This window comes from Lissotriton vulgaris, chromosome 3_1, assembly GCF_964263255.1.
Source record: "Lissotriton vulgaris chromosome 3_1, aLisVul1.2, whole genome shotgun sequence".
Classification (NCBI taxonomy): Eukaryota; Metazoa; Chordata; class Amphibia; order Caudata; family Salamandridae; genus Lissotriton; species Lissotriton vulgaris.
In genome coordinates, this window is record NC_141689.1 from 517,836,809 (window position 1) to 517,856,862 (window position 20,054).

The following is a 20,054-nucleotide window of genomic DNA, read 5'->3' on the forward strand; positions in this document are numbered from 1 at the left end:
TCTGCACTCACTCTGCACTCACCCTGCAGCACTCACTCGCACCCTGCAGCACTCACTCACACCCTGCAGCACTCACTCGCACCCTGCAGCACTCATTCGCACCCTGCAGCACTCACTCGCACTCTACAGCACCAGAAGAGGCTTGGACGCGCTGACTGAAACCGCTCATTATCCTAAAAAATATTGTAGGCATTAGACGATGAAAAATAGGCACATTCGCAAGTTCCTCTTAAAGATATTTTAATGTTTTTAATATTGACGAGCCTGGTGTGGTGTGCCGAAGTCTATTTTTGCAATGACATATTTAAACAGTAGAGGCGTGGTCGTCAGATTAAAGTTTCTATCAAACTTTGAGCAAGCAAACAATTGTGCCTGTTCAAGGAGCGAGGACCAGGTTTAACGCTGGAAGACCCGGACAGGATTGCAGGACTGGAGCGAGGTGTCCTATTGTTTATGTGGCTGTAATGTGGCAGCAGCCTGAGAGCGGGATGGGTCAGGTGTCTGTCTGTCTCTGTGCTTTCGTGTCAATGTTAGAAATGGGATCCCTGGCTGGCCAGGGCTTGCGGCAAAGTCAGTCAGAGACCACCACTCCTAAGTCCGGGCAAGGGAGTTACACGCCAAGATAACCCCTGCTCACCCTCTAGGTAACGTGGCGCGAGCAGCAAGGCTAAACTTGGAGGCGATATGAGTTAAGTATTTGCGCACGCACCCCAGCAACAACCCCCAAGGCCCACCACTAAGGAAACTCCACACAATGTTATGTATAAAAATAGCCTTTGTATTACACCAAAGTACATTAGATAAAAACACACACTTTACAATGTGCCAACAGGCACGGGCAGAATTTACAGGGGATATGTACAAGACAGGGCCACCTGGACCACTGTCAGGAATCAGCACTTGGTAAAGAAATAGCACTTTTAGAACTTGGAATACTAATCACTGTAGCACAAAATAGAACATAAAGCACACAACCAGTAATCACTGGTAGGTGGTTAAGTACCACCTACGCAATCCTAACCACCTTAGGAACAGGTCACGCAGGGAACCAGGACCTCACTAGCACCACCTGTACTAGCAAGAACAACCACCTAAGTATCACAATACCTGTAGGGGTATAAGCATAGGAACATAACACATGATGCATAAACATACATTCAGCGGTGTAAGGAAGGAAAACACATGATGCATCAACAACACATTGAGAGGTGTAAGAACTAGGCACATGACGTATAAAAAAAACATTCAGAGGTGCAAGCACAGCAATTGCGCAAAACTCACATGAGCCACAACCTGTGGCAGTCCCTAGGCCCTCTGGCCTTGTTGGGGCTAGGACGCCCTGTGTCCCAGAGTCATGGCCTAAACGTGGCAGCTGCCCACGAAGTGCTGGGAAGCTGGAGATGATGGGGCAAACACGATGTGGGAGCATCACAGGCTCTGTAGAAATGACTGTCCCCTTTTTGGAGCCTCGTTGGGCTCTGAGTAAATAAATGTCCCCTGAGCCTCTCTGGGCTCTCAATGATACTTGTGGCGCCTGAACCCCTCTGGGGCTCTCAGTAAATCAAAATGCCCCCTTGAGCCTTCAGGCTCAAACACAAAATGCCACCTTCTGTCGGAGCGGCCCGCTATCAAGTGGGGCCGCTCAAGGAATTTGCCGGGACCTCCACGGGGCCTCCCACTGACTAGGCTGCCCCCGAGCCTCTCGGGGCTCAATCAGGAATGCCCCCGGACGTTGGAGTCTCCTCTCAGGGGGACTCGAAAATGTGTAATGCCGCCTCGAGCCTCCGTGACGTTGGAGCCTTTCAGGGCTCAAAGAAGGAATGCTCCACTCACCGGGTCTGTGGCGAGGCGCTTCTCTCCTGGCGGCGCTCTCTTTTCCGGCGACCGGGGCTTTCCCCTGTTGGCGGATTCTGTTGGGTAGCAAAGACCCACACTAGGCCCTCTCCTTACCGGGCTCTTGGGGGGGGGGGGGGGGGGGGGAATGGGGGGCGGACACCGCGCTCTCCTCTGCTGGCGGCCGGGGACTCCCTCTCGGCTCCTCCGGTCGCGCTGCTTCTCGCTGGGTCTCCCGGCGGTCCTCTTTGCAGCGGGGCTCTCCCTTCCTCATGGGAGCCCCGCAAGCCCCGCAGCCCTGCTCCTCGTGCCCCGGCTTCAAAGGCGGGACTGCCATCGGGCCGTTTGTGGTATATGTGTTTCTGATTTCTAGCCGTGGGCATTGTTATTATGTGGATTTGCCGCATAAATCCAGTTTCCATTATTGCAAGGAAATGCACATTATATGGCATAAGGCGGCACATTGTGTCAATCTAATCTCGCTTTTTTTTCTTTGGAACAACGAGTAGTATTGTCTGGGCATAAGTTTCAGCTCATTGCTATGCATTCGGCTCACAATTTTGCCAATCGGCTACTAAAAGGTGAACAGTTAACCTTTGAAGTGGCATCTCGAGTTTTAGTAACTGTTGAATCTATTGAGCTAGAAACTATCTCTGTCCAAATTTGCCTCTCTTTCGAGTTTCAAGGGAGGCTCAGAAATACAGGCGTTTTCAGGAGGCGTCCGCCCCGTGCGTGAAGTGTATCATCAGAGCTGTGTGAATAATAACAGCTGTGAGCCCTGTGCCTGAGGTGCATCATCAGAGCTGTGTGAATAATAACAGCTGTGAGCCCTGTGCCTGAGGTGCATCATCAGAGCTGGTGAATAATAACCGCTGTGAGCCCCGTGCCTGAGGTGCATCATCAGAGCTGTGTGAATAATAACTGTCAGCCCCTGAGGTGAATAATAACTGTCAGCTCCGTGCGTGAGTTGCATCATCAGAGCTGTGTGAATAACGGCTGTGAGCCCATGCCTGAGGTGCATCATCAGAGCTGTGTGAATAATTACAGCTGTGAGCCCGTGCCTAAGGTGCTTCATCAGAGCTTTCCATATCTCACTGGTATGCAATCAAACACATTTTGTCGAGTTACACTCACTCCTGTAATCTCACATCATCCACATTGCTCATGTCTCCCAAATTCATGCACTCTCTACCACACTGCTTTCAAGAACAGCATACTCTTGCACACACTGCCACTGCTCACCAATTCAAAGTTTGCTAAAAATTTTATGCAACGCATTGTCATACACAATGCCAATAACTCAAACTTTAATGCTGCGAGACCTATTGCATTGTAAATGCTTGTTACCATTGCCACCGTTCAGTCTGCTAGAAAAACAAACCGAGAACGCACCATTTTCTGTTCTAATGGCAGGCCATTAAACATCTGTTTTGTGATGGGATCAGCAGCAGACAGGACACATTTTGTGCTCTGCATTATGGTCAAACTGCAGATTGAATCACCGTCAGAAGAACTTTTACTACCAGTAAAATGTATTGTCCTCAATAGGCAATGGGAATGTTTATTTTTAACGGAATCCATGCTGTTGCTGGAGGTTTTATTTACAAGCAATTAGGGTATTTAGCTTTCCCTGTGGGATAATTCACACAAAGTTAGCAAGCTTTGGCATAGCCAATAGGTCTCTCCTTTGGGACCTTCTAAGTGTTTAGCCATGCAACAGTTGATCCCAAAAGCGAGACCTATTGGTTATGCCAATGCTTGTTTATAGTCTGGCTCGACAGGGAAGCTGTTGGCAGACATTATATGTGAGTATAATGAGGGAGGGGCTTTGTCCACCTGCTAGCTAGGAGTACCGTGTTTTTTTAAAAAAATGTAAACATTTTATTTTCAGATTGTACAAGAGTCGAGGGGCTCTGAACCCCAGAGGTCACTAAAGTGTCAATTTATACATATACAAGGCAGCATCTGACTTTCTTTACATCAAACAATGCAGCCACAATAGATGGCCTGAAAGATCCGTAGGATGTTAATTTCTCCCCCCCCACGTCCACTGAGACAAGTCCATACCCATGAATAAAACCCAATAATAATAATGAAATATCAGGCTGGAAAAAACAGTAGAGCCAAAGAAAAAAAAACTGCACTGAAAACCCCAGTCTTTACACACACACACCCCAAGCCACCCCCCAACGTCCCTCGTGCCACATCCAGCAAACCCGCTCCAACCCCCATTCCACTTGAAGATCGTCCACCTCATTCGGAGGCTTCAGCCACAAGCCCCTATAGTAGGCCCACTGCTTCCATATTTTATAGTGCTTGCGTGGGCATTCCCGGGCAACAAAGATTGTCTGTTCCATGGAGAAGTCAAGGCCATTTTTACAGGCAGCCAACGAAGGGCCAGTGCATCTTTCCACATCCTGGCTATATCCCGTTTCGCCAACGTAAGACGTAACAGCAGGAAATTCCTTTTGTACACATTGCCCCAAATCCCTTCCATCACATGCAGTAGGGTGAACTGTGGCGTGCGTGGAAGCGACCACCCCAGGACCTCCGATAGACAGGAGAATACTCCCTCCAGAAATGATCGAATGATGGGCATTGCCAGACGGTGTGCAAGAAAGTGCCCACTCCGGAGGCACTCCGGGGAGGCAATCATACCTGCCCGCCACAATCGTACCTGAGTGAAATAGACTCGATGGAGGTATTTAAATTGTATGAGGCGAAGCCACATTGATATGGCCGCCCCTTGGGGGGCTGCTAAGGCCTCCCTTCAGTCCTCCTCCTCGAGCGTGCCCACGTCCTCCTCCCATACCCCCGAAGCCTCTCTAGCGTAGGCGCGCAGTGGATGACCAGGGATTGATATATCCGCAAGATCTTCTGGGTTTCCAAGTCCCCCATAAAAACATTTGCCTCCAGCGGGCAAAACTCAGGTAGTGAGTCGAGGCCCTTCAGGGTAGGGGAAAGCGCATGTCGGAACTGAAGGTACCGATAAAACTGGGACCGGGGCATGCAATATTCCAGCTGCAGATCCCGGAAGGACCTGAGGGATCCATCCCGCACCACATCTCCCAGGGTGGAGATGCCAAAGGCATCCAACCCCCTAAAACCCTGTTAGGGCCGCCAGCCCTGGCAGGCGCCCATTGTGCCACAGGGGAGTCTCTCTAGTCGGGGTATTCCACCACCCCATTCGCCTCAAGGACTGCCTCCAAATTTGAAAGACAACCTTTGTCACCGGTGGTAACTTACCGCACAGCGCCGCTGCATAGAGTAGCGTGTGAAGGGTGTGAGACCCCATAAGGTGTCGCTCCAGCGCATAGGCCGGATCCCCCCCCGTCACCACACCACCACTCATTTAGAACTAAGAGATGAGAGGCCTGGTAGTATGAAAGAATATCTGATGTTGCCAGGCCGCCACAGTAGGTGGAAAGAAAGCAAGTGCGCAATGCTACACACACTGCCCCTTCCACCCCCCCCCCCCGCCCCCACCCCCATATTGCCCCAACACGGAATTCACCAGCCTAAACCATTTGAGCACAATCAGATACAGGTGATTCTGCTGCTGGTACAGCAGGCGGGGGAGCGCAACTATCTTGAAGATCGCCAACCTACTATATATTGTTACGGGCATGCGCGACCAGGTCTTTGTATCCGCACAAACGTGCTCCCAAACCGGCGCCAAGTTCCGCTCCCAAGAAATGTCTGGCTCATCGGACAGGAAAACACCCAGATATTTGAGCCCCCCACAGCCACCTGTAACTTCGACGCCCATGCGCCTGCATACCCCGGAGCTCCCACAACCCACAACGTGGACTTCCGGGGATTCATATACAGCCCGGTCGGTTCCCCGAAGATTTGCATGTTCTCCAGAATTCGCAGCCCGATCTATCCAAAGCAGTTAGAAAGAAGAGAACATTGTCCGCATACAATGCGATTCTATCGGAGAGACCCGGAGCCCACTTGAACCCCTTTAGCTGCGCATCAATGCGCACCCAGGCCGCCAGAGGTTCCATGGCTAGGGCGAATAAATATGGCGACAGGGGGCCCCTGTCTGGTGCCCCGCCTAATGGGAAAGCTGGACGAGACCGCACACGCACTGATGCTGACAAATCACTGTAAAAAAGCATCAGATACGACAGAAAGCATAGGCCAAAGTTAAGTCGACATAGAAGGGCAAACAGGTAAACCCAACTCAAGGAGTCGAAAGCCCTGTCTATATCCACCAGCAGGAGTGCAGCCGGCTCCCCAGTTTGCTGCGCCAGTGCCACGTGCGCCCGCCTGATGTTGTCACGTTGCCCTCTGGGGCATGAACCCGCCTGATCAGAGTGCACCAAGGCCGATATATGTGGCAGGAGATGGTTAGCCAGTGCTTCGGCCAAAACTTTGGCCTCCACATTGAGAAGAGAAATGGGACGGTAAGAGGCGTGCTGCTCCGGGGGCCGACCAGGCTTGTGGAACACCACCACCCCCGCGTGCCTCCAGTCCGGGTGGAGACGGTCGGCTTCCCTGGTCTCCTCCAACGCCGCCCGGTAGTAAGGGGCTAACTGTATGTTATATCGGCAAAAGAACTCTCTGGGAAACCCTTTGGGTCCGGGCGCCTTCCCTGAATTAAGCTCTCACAAGGCCTTACTCAGTTCCTTGTCCGAGAGGGGGAGCTCCAATTTGTGACGCGTTTCATGGGACACCGCCCTGGACGGGAGATCTGCAATAAGTTTGTCGACCGTGGCCTCCGGCAGACACTCCCGAGGGGCATAGAGGTCCGCATAGTAAATGGCAAAGCTCTCCGCTATTACTTTAGGGTCCATCAGCGGTACCCCACCCTCATCCAACCCCCTCTGAAGTGCCTGGGGATGGAAAGTCCCCTGGCAGAGCCGATGAAGCATCTTACTTGACTTTTTGCCCCATTGACAGATTCTGCTCCGTGAAGCCAGCCTTACCTGTCGTGCCTCATCCATTAATTGCGAGGCGTAGGACTTCTATGCCTAAAGTAATAGGTGCACAACCGGCCCCCCATCATCCTCCCGGCTCCAACGCTACCACCTCCGCCTAAGTCCGGACTAGTTCCTCGTGACTCAGCATGGTGCGTGGAGGCCCGTAGGCAATGTCCACCCCTCGAAGTGTAGGCTTCAGCGCCTTCCACAGTGTCACAGCACTGGAGACTTACCCCACATTGGCGGTGAGGTAGTCTGCGATTGCCTATCGTATTCACCATTCTGCAGGTTCCATACAGAGAGGCGCCACCAAAAGGGCTGCTGGCCCCTGCCCATCTGCAGCTCAATGGCCACCGGAGAATGATCGACGACCCCCGAGAGAGGATCTCGGCAGAGACCACATTCGCGACCGTCGCCCGAGGAACGAATACAAAGTCAGTCCTAGAGAATGACTTCTGGACCGCCGAAAGGTATGTAAACTCCCTCTTGTCCCTGTGAATGTACCGCCAATTGTCCACCCAGTCAAGGCTCATAACCAATGAGTGTAGTTTCGTGGGTTGAGTGCCACCCCGTCCTCCACCTGACCCGCTCCTGTCCCTGCCCACAACCAGCACATCATTCCAATCCCCACCCACCACAAAGGCCACGTCCGGCGTGTCAGCCCACTATGTAAGTAGTCGTTCTACCAAGGACCACTGCAACGGAGGGGTATACTCAGACCAACACTATTGGGTCCCCCCCCCCCCCCATCTCGTCTCGGAGAAAAAGGTATCGCCCCTGCACATCCAGCCACTGCTGCGCATGTACGTATTGGACCCTGCTGTGTATTAAAATTGCTACTCCCCTGGATCTGGTCTTTCATGCGTGAATCCCGCATGAAAGACCTGCTGAAAGCCAAACCGCTGTAGACACAGGACCTTGGAGCCCATCAGATGGGTTTCTTACAAAAAAAGGATGTCTGCTTTTGCCCTCTTTGCCTAACACAGGACAGCCCCACCCTTAATTTTGTCCAAGACGCCTCGCGCACATTACATCTGACTATGCGGAGGGGGCACACAGGGACACCTGCCCAACTACAGCCTCACTAGCCATCGAGCAGCATATAGTGACATAACGCAGAAAAGTGTACGTGTGTGTGTGTACCCAATGAGATGGCGCAACTCGTACCCCCCCATCAAAACCCTGCCCCAGAACAAACCCCTACCCCTCACACCCTCCTCCCCCTCAGACCCCCCTCCCCTTACCTCATAAACATTGAAGTATCTGTTGCTACAGGACTAGTCCCCAGACCCGAACGAGGACAGCCCTGGTCAATGGATCCCCAACTCACAGCCCACGTCCTCTGGGCAAACCTCCAACAAGCACTAGCTGGACGGAGAGACCAGCCCTATATATGACTCCCCACAACAAAGACAAACAAAGACAATAATAGCACCGGAGCACCCTTAAAACTTCACTCATCAGGGTTCAAGAGTACGAGTCCCGGAGGTAGAGTTCTATTAGAGGAAACGCTGCAGGATTGGGATCGCAGCCGGGACCTGGATCGTCTGTTGCTGACTCCGGGGTCCCCTCCTAACCCCTGCACTTAAAGAGGAATAAGAATTGCATCCAGGTGGCGTATGTGGCCGCACCCGCACTGTCTCGTCCGTCCACTTGAAGACCTCCTCAGGGGTGTTGGAAGTGAGTGCGGGAAATAGTAAGGCATATGGAAGCTTAAGGTTGCGCAATCGGGCCTTCGCCGTCGCGAAGGACTGGCGCTGCTCCTGGACCAGCCTTGTGTAGTCCGGAAAGATAAGGATGCGCGCGTTTTTATATTGCAAGGTTTCTTTGATCCTAGCGTGTTTCAGGATAGCATCCCGATCCAGGTAGTTCAACATCTTGGCAATAACTGGTCGGGAGCGATCCCCCACCGGAGGCTTCTGCATTAATGCTCTGTGGGCCCTCTCCACTATGAAACATTGGGACATGGCCTCTGGGAGAAGCCAGCCCTCCAGCCAGCGCGTCAGAAATTGTTCAATGTTGCCCTCCTTGCAACCTTCCGGGAACCCCACAAAACGGAGGTTGTTGCGGCGGGCCCTCCCCTCTGCATCCTCCACTCGAAGGGCAAGGCCCTTCTGGACCAACTCCATCTTTGCAACTTTCTGCTTGAGGACCCGTTACAGCATCCTCAGCCCCAGAAATCCGGGTCTCTGCCCATCAGAAGTAAATCGCCAACTCCCAGTGTTCTGCCCCCTGCGGCCCGATCCCACCGCCGGTCCCCCTCTGAACCCCTGAGGAGTGCGGGCTCCACTTGAGCAACCGGCAACAGTCACAGGCCTCAGAGGCAGGGTCGCCCAGAGCCACCCACGGGCCTCCCAGTGGCCCACCCCCGCGGACTGACTGCTCCGCCGAATCCCCTCAACATGCCAAGCAGGCGGTGGGGATGGAGAGGGGATCACCACAGCCCCCCGACACAGCGGCCCCCTGCAACCGCCAATTACACCACCAGCCGCGCCAGCCTCACTTAAACGGCCCGATCCAGCTGCCGAGACAGGTCTCCCAGCCACGTTCCAGGCCAGGCCAAAGGACCGGGGGGCAGATCTCCGCACCCCTCTAGCCGTCCAGGACCTCTGCAATTGCCAGGGCCTACACCGGCCCGTCGCTTCCCCGGCCGGCAAGCATGACTCGCTGCGCGCCCTCCGCCTCCTCCTGATGTCCTGTGCGCGAGTCCCCGCCATGAGGCACAGGCCTCACCTCCGGCACCCAGAGCAAACCACGGGCCTTCCAATATTTTCGGTTTGCTTGCCTGTGCATTCATAAGAATGACGACCTCTTAGCATTGCCAATGCTTGCTCATACTAGGAGAGTGGTGAGAGAACCCATTATAAGTCCTAATTGCTTTTTTGTATATATTCACAAGACCAATATTACATCTATTTTGTGCATCTGAGCCGTGTTGGTGTTCTATTTAACATCAAAGTTAGGTGGTAAATGAAAACAAATGGTTTATGCATTGAAGGCTACAGTAATCTTAGTTCATTCTGTAAATGCTTTTCTCTGTCTCTCTTGCAGTGGACCAACTACATTCACGGCTGGCAGGATCGATGGGTTGTATTAAAAAATAACACTTTGAGCTATTATAAATCTGAGGATGAGACAGAGTATGGCTGCCGTGGATCCATCTGCCTCAGCAAGGCTGTCATCACGGTAATATTTTAAACTCCTTGTTTGCATGAGTAAAAACGATACATTTCATTTTGATTCTATTGTTTGCTGCGTTTGGTCTAACTTTACTTGCTGTTGTAACCGTAGTTGTGTTGTAATAAATTGACGTTTTAAAACAGTTATTCGTCCTTTACTTATACTGCTTGATAATTTTAAATTTATTGTTGAACCGACACTTGAACATTTGCTTCCTTTGTGTTTTTTATTCGAAACCAACTTTTATGTTTTTTTTTTTTTTTTGCCCCTTCTAAGCTTGCCATATGTTCTTGTAAGATGTCAATTGTCATCCACAGCTATAGCGCGCTTAGGTCGGTGTATAAATTCCATGTGAAAAAACCACCAGCATAACTAGGAATATAGACGGCAAACCTTGTCTAGAAGTCTGTGGTGAAACTATGCCATTTGTTGGTTCAGCATCAGAGCGGAAGGCTGAAAAGTCTTCAGTTGCCTAGTAATGCACCCGAAAAATGATCTATACATGAAATGTATTGCTGTATAATGAATTAAATTTGTTTAAGCAATCTTGCATATCGGTGTGTGGTAATAGTGCTAATATTTTGTTTCCTTTAAAGACCTATCAGGGCCAAAACTATAGTTAAGGTTTTGAGCCATAAATTGATTGCAAAATATTGCTGTTTTTTCTAACAAGGCTCCTGATTGACCTTTCCGCACAGGAGTCCGTGGTGCCGAGGCCAAATATAGCCCACTGCTATTGCTACTTTTTTTGAAACCACCGTTTTCAGATCCCTGTGAACAAAAAAAAAAGGCATTCATAAAACAAGATTTCTCACAAGAGTAGCCAGTTTCAGGAGTTCCTACATGTGTGTGTGTGTGTGTGTGTGTGTGTATGTGTATATATATATATATATATATATATATATATATATATATAAGGGGTGGAGGGAGAAGGAGGATAAACTAAGCTAGGTCGGCCTCCAAGTGAACTTAGCAAAAAAGTAGGAACCCAATGTACAGAATTCAGAGACCTCGCTTGTATGATGGTCACCGATCAAATTTTGTCAGTACAGACCAAAAAGAAAGAAACATTTCTTTCTAGTGTCCCCTCACTCACCGGGGTTTCCCCACGGTGACATGCTTCATCATTGGGGCCATCCCAGTTCTCTACGAAAAGGGGCGTGCTGCGACTAGCGAATTACGCAGGAGCACTTTAATTGTGAAAGACTATGTGTGGTGTAAGTGAGATAGTGGTAGAGTGGATGTGAGTGATTTTTAAAATACCGTGCTAGTGGGCCTCAACAAATTTATTTAGCTCCTAGATTGGTATATTAAAAAGGGGGTGACACTGCAATTTAACCTTTAGTCAGGGCTAAATCAGTGTGCGGTCAACATGTTTCAAGCTCCCCAGGCTTTTCATCAGGACCATTCAGGGACCAGCCCTGTATTTGCCACTCCTATGAGTCCCTAATTAAGGTGTGTAAAGTTATTAAAAAACATTCAACGCTGTTAACTCTAAAAACATGCTTGTTATACATACGTTTGTATTCTCTCGTTACTGATGTAGTGGTGCCTATTAGCACTTCATGGTCTCTGGTAGGGGGCAGGATCACCTTATGGAAACATTGTTCCTTCACGGCGAAACCGCACCGTATTACCTACTCGTTACCCCTCCGGACCGCATCTTATATCTATTTATATATTCACTGAAAAAAACATAGGTTTTACAGACGTTATAGTTAGGAATTAGCATTTAAAAAACCTTAGGTTTCAGGAACGGTATAGTTAGTTGGACATTTGACTCGTATAAAACCAGAGAAATTTGCCTGTTCTAGTTAGTTGATCTAACTATAACTCGTGGGCCCACAATGCACTGCTGATGACGTCACATATTACATCACAGATGACATGGTCAGTGACATCACTGATATCCAGTGAATGTGTGTTTCTGTAAAGTTTAAATATTTTTCATATATATCTATGCCAAGGTGTATTGAAGAATGAGTGCATTTACAAGTGCCTGAAGGGATTATTTAGTAGGTGCGTGACTGACTGTATAAGTGAGTGATTGAACGTGTCTTACTGAATGCATGGGTTAGTAACTAAACTGTGTGAAAGTCTGTATTAGTCTCTCAGTTGATGTGTAAGCAACTGCATGGGTTGGTGAATAGCTACATGAGTGTCTATATGGGTTTTTGATTTGTTGTCTGAGTATTCGTATGGGTGCCTGAGTGTCTGTGTGGGTGGATGAGGGGGTGTATGACTCTGTGCAATAATGTCTGAGTGGGTGATTCACTGGTTTTATGGATTCAAAAGTGCGTCTTGGAAGGGCTGTATGGGTGAGTTAGTGTGTGTAAGGGTGTGTTGGTGAGTGAATGATTGTCTCTGTGCTATATGTGTGACTGACTACATATGTTTTAAACCAGTATATGTGAGTGTTGGACTATATAAATGACTATACGTGAGACTAAGTTATTTGAAGAGTGGGTGTATAACTGAGTGTCTGCTTGTATCAGTGATTGTATAAGACAGTAAATGTGTTAGTATCTGTATAAATAAGTGATGTGGTGTGTGTGTGTACAAATAACGGAGTTGGTGTGTATAACTGTATACATGAGTAAATGGGTATGTGATTGATTCTTTGCATGACTGATTAGCTTTGAGTAACTATGGATGAGTGGCGGAGTGTGACTGTATGTATAGATGTATAATTGCATATTATAGTACTGAATTGATGAGCAACTACATGTATAGGTGACTGGATGTGTGTGTAGGCCTAGGAAATAGTGAGTAGTATTTAGTATCTGGCATTGTTGTGTGTGTGTGTGGTTTCAAAAATAGTAATCTGCGTTTTAGAGTGGGCGTATCAAAGTTTATATTAGGGCATCAGTATGTGCATCAGATTATCACGTGGATGTCTTGGCTAACACAGACCTAAAGTCAATCCGTCTGGCATTGACTGCAGCTTTTTGCCTTTGAGAAAAAAGAGAGCAGGAGAAAAAGAGAGAAGGAAAGAGTGAATGAGAGAAGGAAAGAGTGAAGGAGAGAAAGTAAAAATAATGTAACCTAATTCAGAACAGTTTGAAATAGAAAAACAATTTGGTGTACTGTGAAATGGCAGCAGCAAGAAAAGCTAAATTTGCAACCGCATTGGCAGGAGATGGGATCTGATAAAGATGGAATGTGCATCAGAAGCTTTCTTCTATCACATCAGGCTCCACATGCAAAGTCCACACTAAAGTAATTATAAAGTAAAAAACAAAAACACTGGCACTGAAGAGAATTAGCTTGTATGTGGATGTTCTCCTTGCGTTAGAGCAAAATGCAGTTACTCACATTGAAGTTGACTTGTGCCGTAAGTAGCCTGACCCCCTTACCCATGCTATATACAGTTGGGGAAAGAAAATGTGTATGACACTACAACTAACCAATGGAAGAAGAGATATGGCCGAAAGCCTCTATAGGTAAGTAGGATATACATATTTTAGCAAAATCAAAAAGTCTTGGCTAATACCAGACCTAAAACACAGGGCAAATAGATAATCTGCAGCTGTGGTCACGCCTAGGTTCCTGTGAAAGACTTTACCAACACAGTGAAACAGATAGCAAGTCGAATGGGCAATGTAGAGGAGGATCGTTTGGTACAGGAAGAAAATTGAGGTTAAATGTCTGGGACATTGATAGTCCTGGACACCAGGGTGCAAGCACTCTACAATTTGAAGTGATCCTGTTACATCGGAGTGCTTGGTTCTTTGGCAGGTGCTCAGAATCTGATGTGGGAATGGTAATAAAGGTGTTATTTAAGAAGAATACAGCCCTCCTCAACCTCACACTGGTGGTATCCATACTACTATTATAAAGAGGGAGCCCATACCTTTGAGGCGGGTAAGCGCAAGAAGTACAGCACCAACCACAACACCCAATACAGCATTGGAAAGGACAGTTGCAGCAGATGGACATAGGCTATACAGCTGCCCACCATAGACATTACAAAGGTAAAAGAACCGTAGGGGTAAAGTAGTCCCTTGTGGGCGTAGGTGTTGTGCTGTCAGAGATGGGCGTGGAAAAAACAACCCTTCACTGTACTCCTGCGTGGGTGTTGAGAGAGGGGCGTGGCCAAACACCAATGGGTGCCACATTGACGGGGTACGGCGTTCATGCGGCATTACTGGTAAATGGGGCGCGGAAATCCTTCCAAAAAACAGCTCGTTACAGTACTCCCTGGTGGGCCTGTGCGTTGTGCTGTGGCCATACAGCGATGGGCGCGGCATTAACGGGGTGCGGCGTTCACACAGCATTACTGGTAAATGGGGCGCGGCAATCCTTCTGTTGGACCCGGCCTCGTGGCGTGGTCCCACTCCTCCTGCATGGCGGGCCCTGGACGACATCGACCCCTGTCCTCCGGCCTGAAGCTACCCCCTCCAACCTTCACGAGAGCCACCACTCATGGCGACCCCCGGCTCTCCCCCTTCAGAACATGGCGACCCCTACTCGCCCCACGCTGCTGGTCCGACCCCTATCCCGGGCCACCCTCTCAGGCCCCGACTCAATCTTGGGCCTTCCACGTCCGGGCCCCGTGACCTCGGCCCAACCTCGGCCGCGGCCCCACCGAAGCCCCGACATCGTGGCGCCAAGATCCGACCAGGTGGTAAAACGGCCACTTGACGGATCATGGAGGAGGAGAGTTTCGATGGCTCTCCAGCAGTCGCCGGACGCCTGGTTTCGATCGCCCTCCGGCCTCCCTGGGCGCTTGCTCCACCCCCCTGCTGGGTGTCTGAACACTCTCATCCCGGCCCCTCTGACCCCCAGGTGCGAGGGTCCGGACATCAAAGGACTTCAGACCTATATCTGGGGCAGCTCTGAAATGGGTCGGGAGTTGTATCCTGGAGTCGAGAGCCCTGCAGGTTGAACCGCGGCTGACCCTGAGACGAACTCGCTACGGAACCTTGAATCCATCTTCGGAGCCCTGCTGGCGCTGCGGCGGCCCAACCTCGCTGAACCATCTTCGGAGCCCTGCTGGCGCTGCCGCGACCCGACCTCGCTGAACCATCTTCGGAGCCCTGCTGGCGCTGCCGCGGCCTGACTTCGCTGAACCATCTTCGGAGCCCTGCTGATGCTGCCGCGGCCCGACCCAGAGGAACCCCCAGCTCGAGGATTGAGAGCTGAGCGCAGGGTATCCCTGTACCAGGCTGGTACTGAGACTGTCCCGCTACCCCCTTCCCACAGTTACCAAGACCTTAAGGATCCCTCGATCCCTTTGTACATATATCGCTGAGATAACCTGCATTGCTGGCTGATAAAGACGTTAAGAATCTATCCTTGTGTGGTGTCCTTTTGTAGTGGTGTGATTGCTCGCCTGTACGATTCTAGGAGAGGAACCTCGCCAGGAGGCCTCTCGACGACACTCGGCCAACTCCAGAAGGAGAGGTGGGTCTCGGGGTGGTCGGCCAGACAACTTCGGTCTCCCCCTAGGATCGCCTTTCTAACACCTTCCAAAAGACCAACCCTTTACAGTACTCCCTTGTAGGCGTGTGCGTTGTGTGCTACACACGCTCACGCCTTAACATATTGTTCCGGGGCTCAGGCGGGAGCTGAGGCGAGGCAGCATTGCAGCGGAGATTACACACTTACCAATTTAAGTGCCCTGAACTACAGCGGAAACACACACTCACGCCTTAACATATTGCTCCGGTGCTCAGGCGGGGGATCAAGCCAGTCAGCCTACCAGCTAGGATCACACACTTCGCAATTAACACTGCCCTCAACTACAGCGAACAAACACGCTCGTGGATGGAGACGCCACACGTTTTCACAAATTGCTCCGGGGCTCAGGTGAGGCTTAAGGTGAGTCATCGTATCAGCGGCCATTAAAAACATTTCACAAAGTGATATTTCACACACACGCAGGCCTCGCAAGCACGCAGTCACGCACTTCAGTCTCAGCGTAAACTAATTTACAACAGCCACACAACGTCGGCCACAGCGCTGTTGGGGGTTCTATAGCCAAAGGACCACACAGCACCCACAAGCTGCAAACGATACAGCGGAGGAGGCACATATCACGAAGGCTCTTACTAACAGTGCGTGCACAAGCGGACGCCCATATTGCACTGAAATTACCAAGTAACATTACCGTATATGACCAACTTCGCAAAACAGGTAGAAGACATGTTGTATACCGTGAAATCTTAAAATAAATTTTGCTTGCCTATTACAACCATTTCACACATTCTATTTCATCCCCGGACAACGTCGGGACGGGCTGCTAGTATAAATATAAAGGGTCTAAGTCTCCTCTGCAAGAGTGGTGGTAACGAGACTGCCAGGGACCCCAGGTCAGTGGCATAGCTAGGGGGGCGGTAGGGGCGTATCGGCTGGGCACGAGTTTTGGGGGCAGCATCCTGCCCCTCGCTGTTACCCGCAGTTGACGTGACGCACGGCATAAATCAGCAGCCCCTCCCCCCCCCCCCCCCCCCCCTCCACCTCAAACCCGCAGCTGCATGAATCGCCTGCAATACCCCCCCTCCCCCTGCTCTTTGATTAGGCGATCACTGGGCTGCCACAGGTGGCCTAAGGCCTAGCTACGCCACTGCCCCAAGTTCCAGGACCCTATTTTGTACAAGATCTCTCTCGAAATAGAACTTACCTGTTGAATGAATGAATGATAAATGATTTGAGCTTTTGTATAGCGCAACTTTGCCCGAAGGCGTCAAGGCGCTGATGATAGAAAAAGAAGCCGAGTGTGAAGCAAATCTTTCTAACCTTATCAGTCTTCCATTCAAACTTGAAGCAAGACTCTCCAAATGGTGCTACAGGAACTGCTGTTCTGGGGATTCATTCATCTGTCTGGTTTCTAATTCAGTTTTAGGATGGTGAAAGAGAAACGCATTCGGTTTTTACACGGTTATTAGTATCCGTATTCTATTTGTATGAAATAAAAGCGGGCACTCAAGCTGATAAGACCGGATAAATCTAATGTGGATGCTGGGTTATAGTTGTAAACTGGTCTAATTTCTCCTGTTAGCCCGCGAAAACTATTGGGATGGTGGGCTGGGCCTCCAAACACTAGACTTAGTAGAGGATTACTCAAGAAAATGAGGTTTTATTTCTCACTTACTGATTAAATAGGATTCTAATGATGCGGCCTAATCTTTCTATTGCCTTACATTGTAATGCATCATGAACAGTATATGGTGCAATTATGCAATAAAATGAGGTCGGAAATTGAAACCTACATATGTGATAGTAGAGACACTAATGATTTTAGTAAAATTATTTTCAAGAATAATGTACATGTATAATTGTGGCAGTAAGCCATAGATAACTTTTATTTCGTGTAATAATGCATTGGTGAAGAAATACTAATTTTCTCTTCATTTGAAATGATTTAATGCATTGTATTTGATTCTAATTGAGTTTAATTAATTTAAAGCTGAAATATGCATTTTAAGGCCTTTTAAATGTGTTCTTTCTTAAGCTGCATTTTTCCCTTAGCCGAGTACAATGGTTCCTTGGCTTTTCTGCAAATGTTGTATGATTTGTTCTGTGCCTGTTTCATCTAGCATTTAAAGGACCTTCTTTCAAAGTTCACTCTGAAATGGTTTGGTGAGAAAGTCCCCTCTAACCCGTCGCCATAGACTGTTACATTGTGCACTTCTTACAGCTGACCAACCTGTGAGGCCCAGAAAGCCAGTTCTTTCTCATGGTTATGCATGAAACCGCATGTAGGAGTAACCAAGGGCCTCCTTACAATGTTGTGTGGAGTTTCCTCAGCCCAACATCGTCTCGGTCAAGGGACAGGCTGACTAATTGGGATGCTACAGTACACTGTTAGGTCACACTCCCATACTTTACAATGCGAGCTTGCAATCTGGCCAGAATGCATGCTCCCATTGTACAATGCGAGGTGCGGTTCAGGTGCACTGATCAACAGGGGCGGGCTCCAACTCTAGGCCACTCACCAAAGGCGGCCCTGCTGGGATCCCCCAAAGTCTAGTTCCTACAGTCTTTCTGTGTCGTAAAGGCCGGCATAGAAAGGTTGTGTAAAACACAACATCCTAATCCCTTGGGAGTGGGGGGGGGGGGGGGGGGTGGGGGGGGGGGGGGAGAGAGGGAGATGCCCTTGGGATTATTGGCCACATTCCAACGGGCGGACAGACTTTGTGAGCCTGTCGGAAGCCAGTCTGAATGACCGTTCACATCCCTTTCCAACCCGCCCCCATCCACTCTCCTAATCGTAATTGGTCGGTCGGAAAGGAATCCTACTGGCATATTACGACCGTCGGTCTGAGCCGTTTCCGACCACATCGTAATTAGGCCCTAAATGTATGTGGTGACTACATACGTAAACTAATAATGTGATGGACTAACCATAGTGGAGCGATACTACATCATTAAAACTTCATAAGGACTATAAAAGAAGAAACCCCAAAGGAGGGGAAAAAACCATGCTTCCCTTTTTCTTTGAGACAGATTAACTCTTTTCCTAGGACTTCATAACCATCCTTTGAATCTCTATTTTGAACTGCTTTGTTGCTGATACTGGATCCTTAATGCAGTTGGTCTGGAATCCTTCTTTGCCGAGCTACTTGATTTTGTCTTTCTTTTCCTTTTTTTGCCCATGCTTATGGACTCTCCATTAGTGGGTTTTAACATGATTCCTTTTACTTTAGAATCTTTAAATGCTCTTAAAGAACCGAACCATCCTTCTGCCTTTTGGTGGTGGTAGGAATCTGTAACTTTAAATCTGATGTCTGTTTGAAACCATCTATTTGAATTTCACTAAATGTGTAGCCTTGTACTACATGCTGTAATATTCTTGACTGAAACACTTAAGAGATTGCTTGACTGTATTGATTTTGGATCTGTAATACAATAACTAATTATCTAAATTCTCTGAGACTGTTATTGTATCCTTATGTTCTTTCATTGAACTGTGCTATTTTCTCTGTAAATCTAAATGTGTTGTAGGGAGAATCAGCAACTCTTTCCCTAGTGTCAAGTTTGTTCTCTTTTTTTCTGTTGCAGTAGCAGAGCACCTAGTGTGCATAATTCTGGTTAGACGTAACTTCTTTAGGGGGTTGGATCTTCCCGTTGCAATACTTTTATTTTGATAGTAAGGTCCTGAGAGTTGTGCATTTGAACCTTGTTTCAAACTTGGGAGTTGGTTACCAGTTAATGGTCCTCATGGAGTGGCTAACATTGTGTTTTGGACATTCTAATTCCCTCTCCTCCTATAAGAGGAGAAAGACCGCCAGAGGACCGTTCGCCTCTGTGGTAAAGGTAATGTTGTGATTGTCGAACTGTGAAGGTCCCAATACGGTTAGAGGGATAAATGTGGAAGTAGCTAAAGTAAGCGATAAAAACTAAATTATTATAACCACTTCCGCTGGCTCACTTTTTTTTCCGATGATTAAGAGTATCAGGGCAAATTGCATTATGTAGACAGTAGTGATGACTCCTAGCTGTCTGTTTGCGAAAGACCTCCTGTGGATCATACCAAAAACAAAGGGTTCTGAGAGCTTGCAATTGCTTACTAGTGGTTGGCTTTCTTGTCACTCATTTGCTTGCTTCTTATTCAGTGGTTTTCCTTCCTCTTCTTCTTGTGTTTTTCTTTTCCTAATTAAATAACTTCCTTACCATCCTTTTGATTTGTATCTTTCCACTTCCACTCATGGTTAGGGGAACTATTCCAGGGGTGTGGAATTTATTAAAATATCTACTTGTCCATGGGGCAAGTTGCTTCATAAATCTTCTTGTCCTGTAGCAAAATCTACTTGTCCCTTTGGTGCCACGTGGTTCGGCGACAAATTATGGCAGCAATCTCATTATATCAGAACTCTTATATAGCCTCCCTGATTATGCCAGGGCTCATACCATAGTAGTTTTTGAATACTAGCAATCCCTGTATGTTGCCACGTTTCTGCCGATCTACCTACTGGGACTGAAGGTAGTGGTAAGCAATAGTTCCATGGTTGGAATGCCCTTTAAGTCTATGCAAATCTATTAACTTGCATGTTTTAAGGATTTTCAACAACACTTCTCTAATCTTTTCCCATACTGAGAAATGTTGGAAATTTACTCCCGACAATGGCAGACGTAAACCTTCTTCCAGAGTTGGGGAAAAAAGGGGTT

At 48.7% G+C, this 20,054-nt stretch overlaps 1 protein-coding gene across 2 annotated transcripts in view; it reads left to right on the forward strand.

Annotated features, from left to right (window-relative positions):
- The window catches only part of CERT1 (ceramide transporter 1), an 881,084-nt gene that overhangs the window by 2,307 nt on the left and 858,723 nt on the right, over nt 1-20,054 (forward strand). For both annotated transcript variants that reach the window (XM_086960766.1, XM_086960767.1), the window contains exon 2: nt 9,813-9,947. In XM_086960766.1, the coding sequence (XP_086816892.1) occupies nt 9,813-9,947 (135 nt within the window). The remainder of the gene's footprint in view (nt 1-9,812; nt 9,948-20,054) is intronic.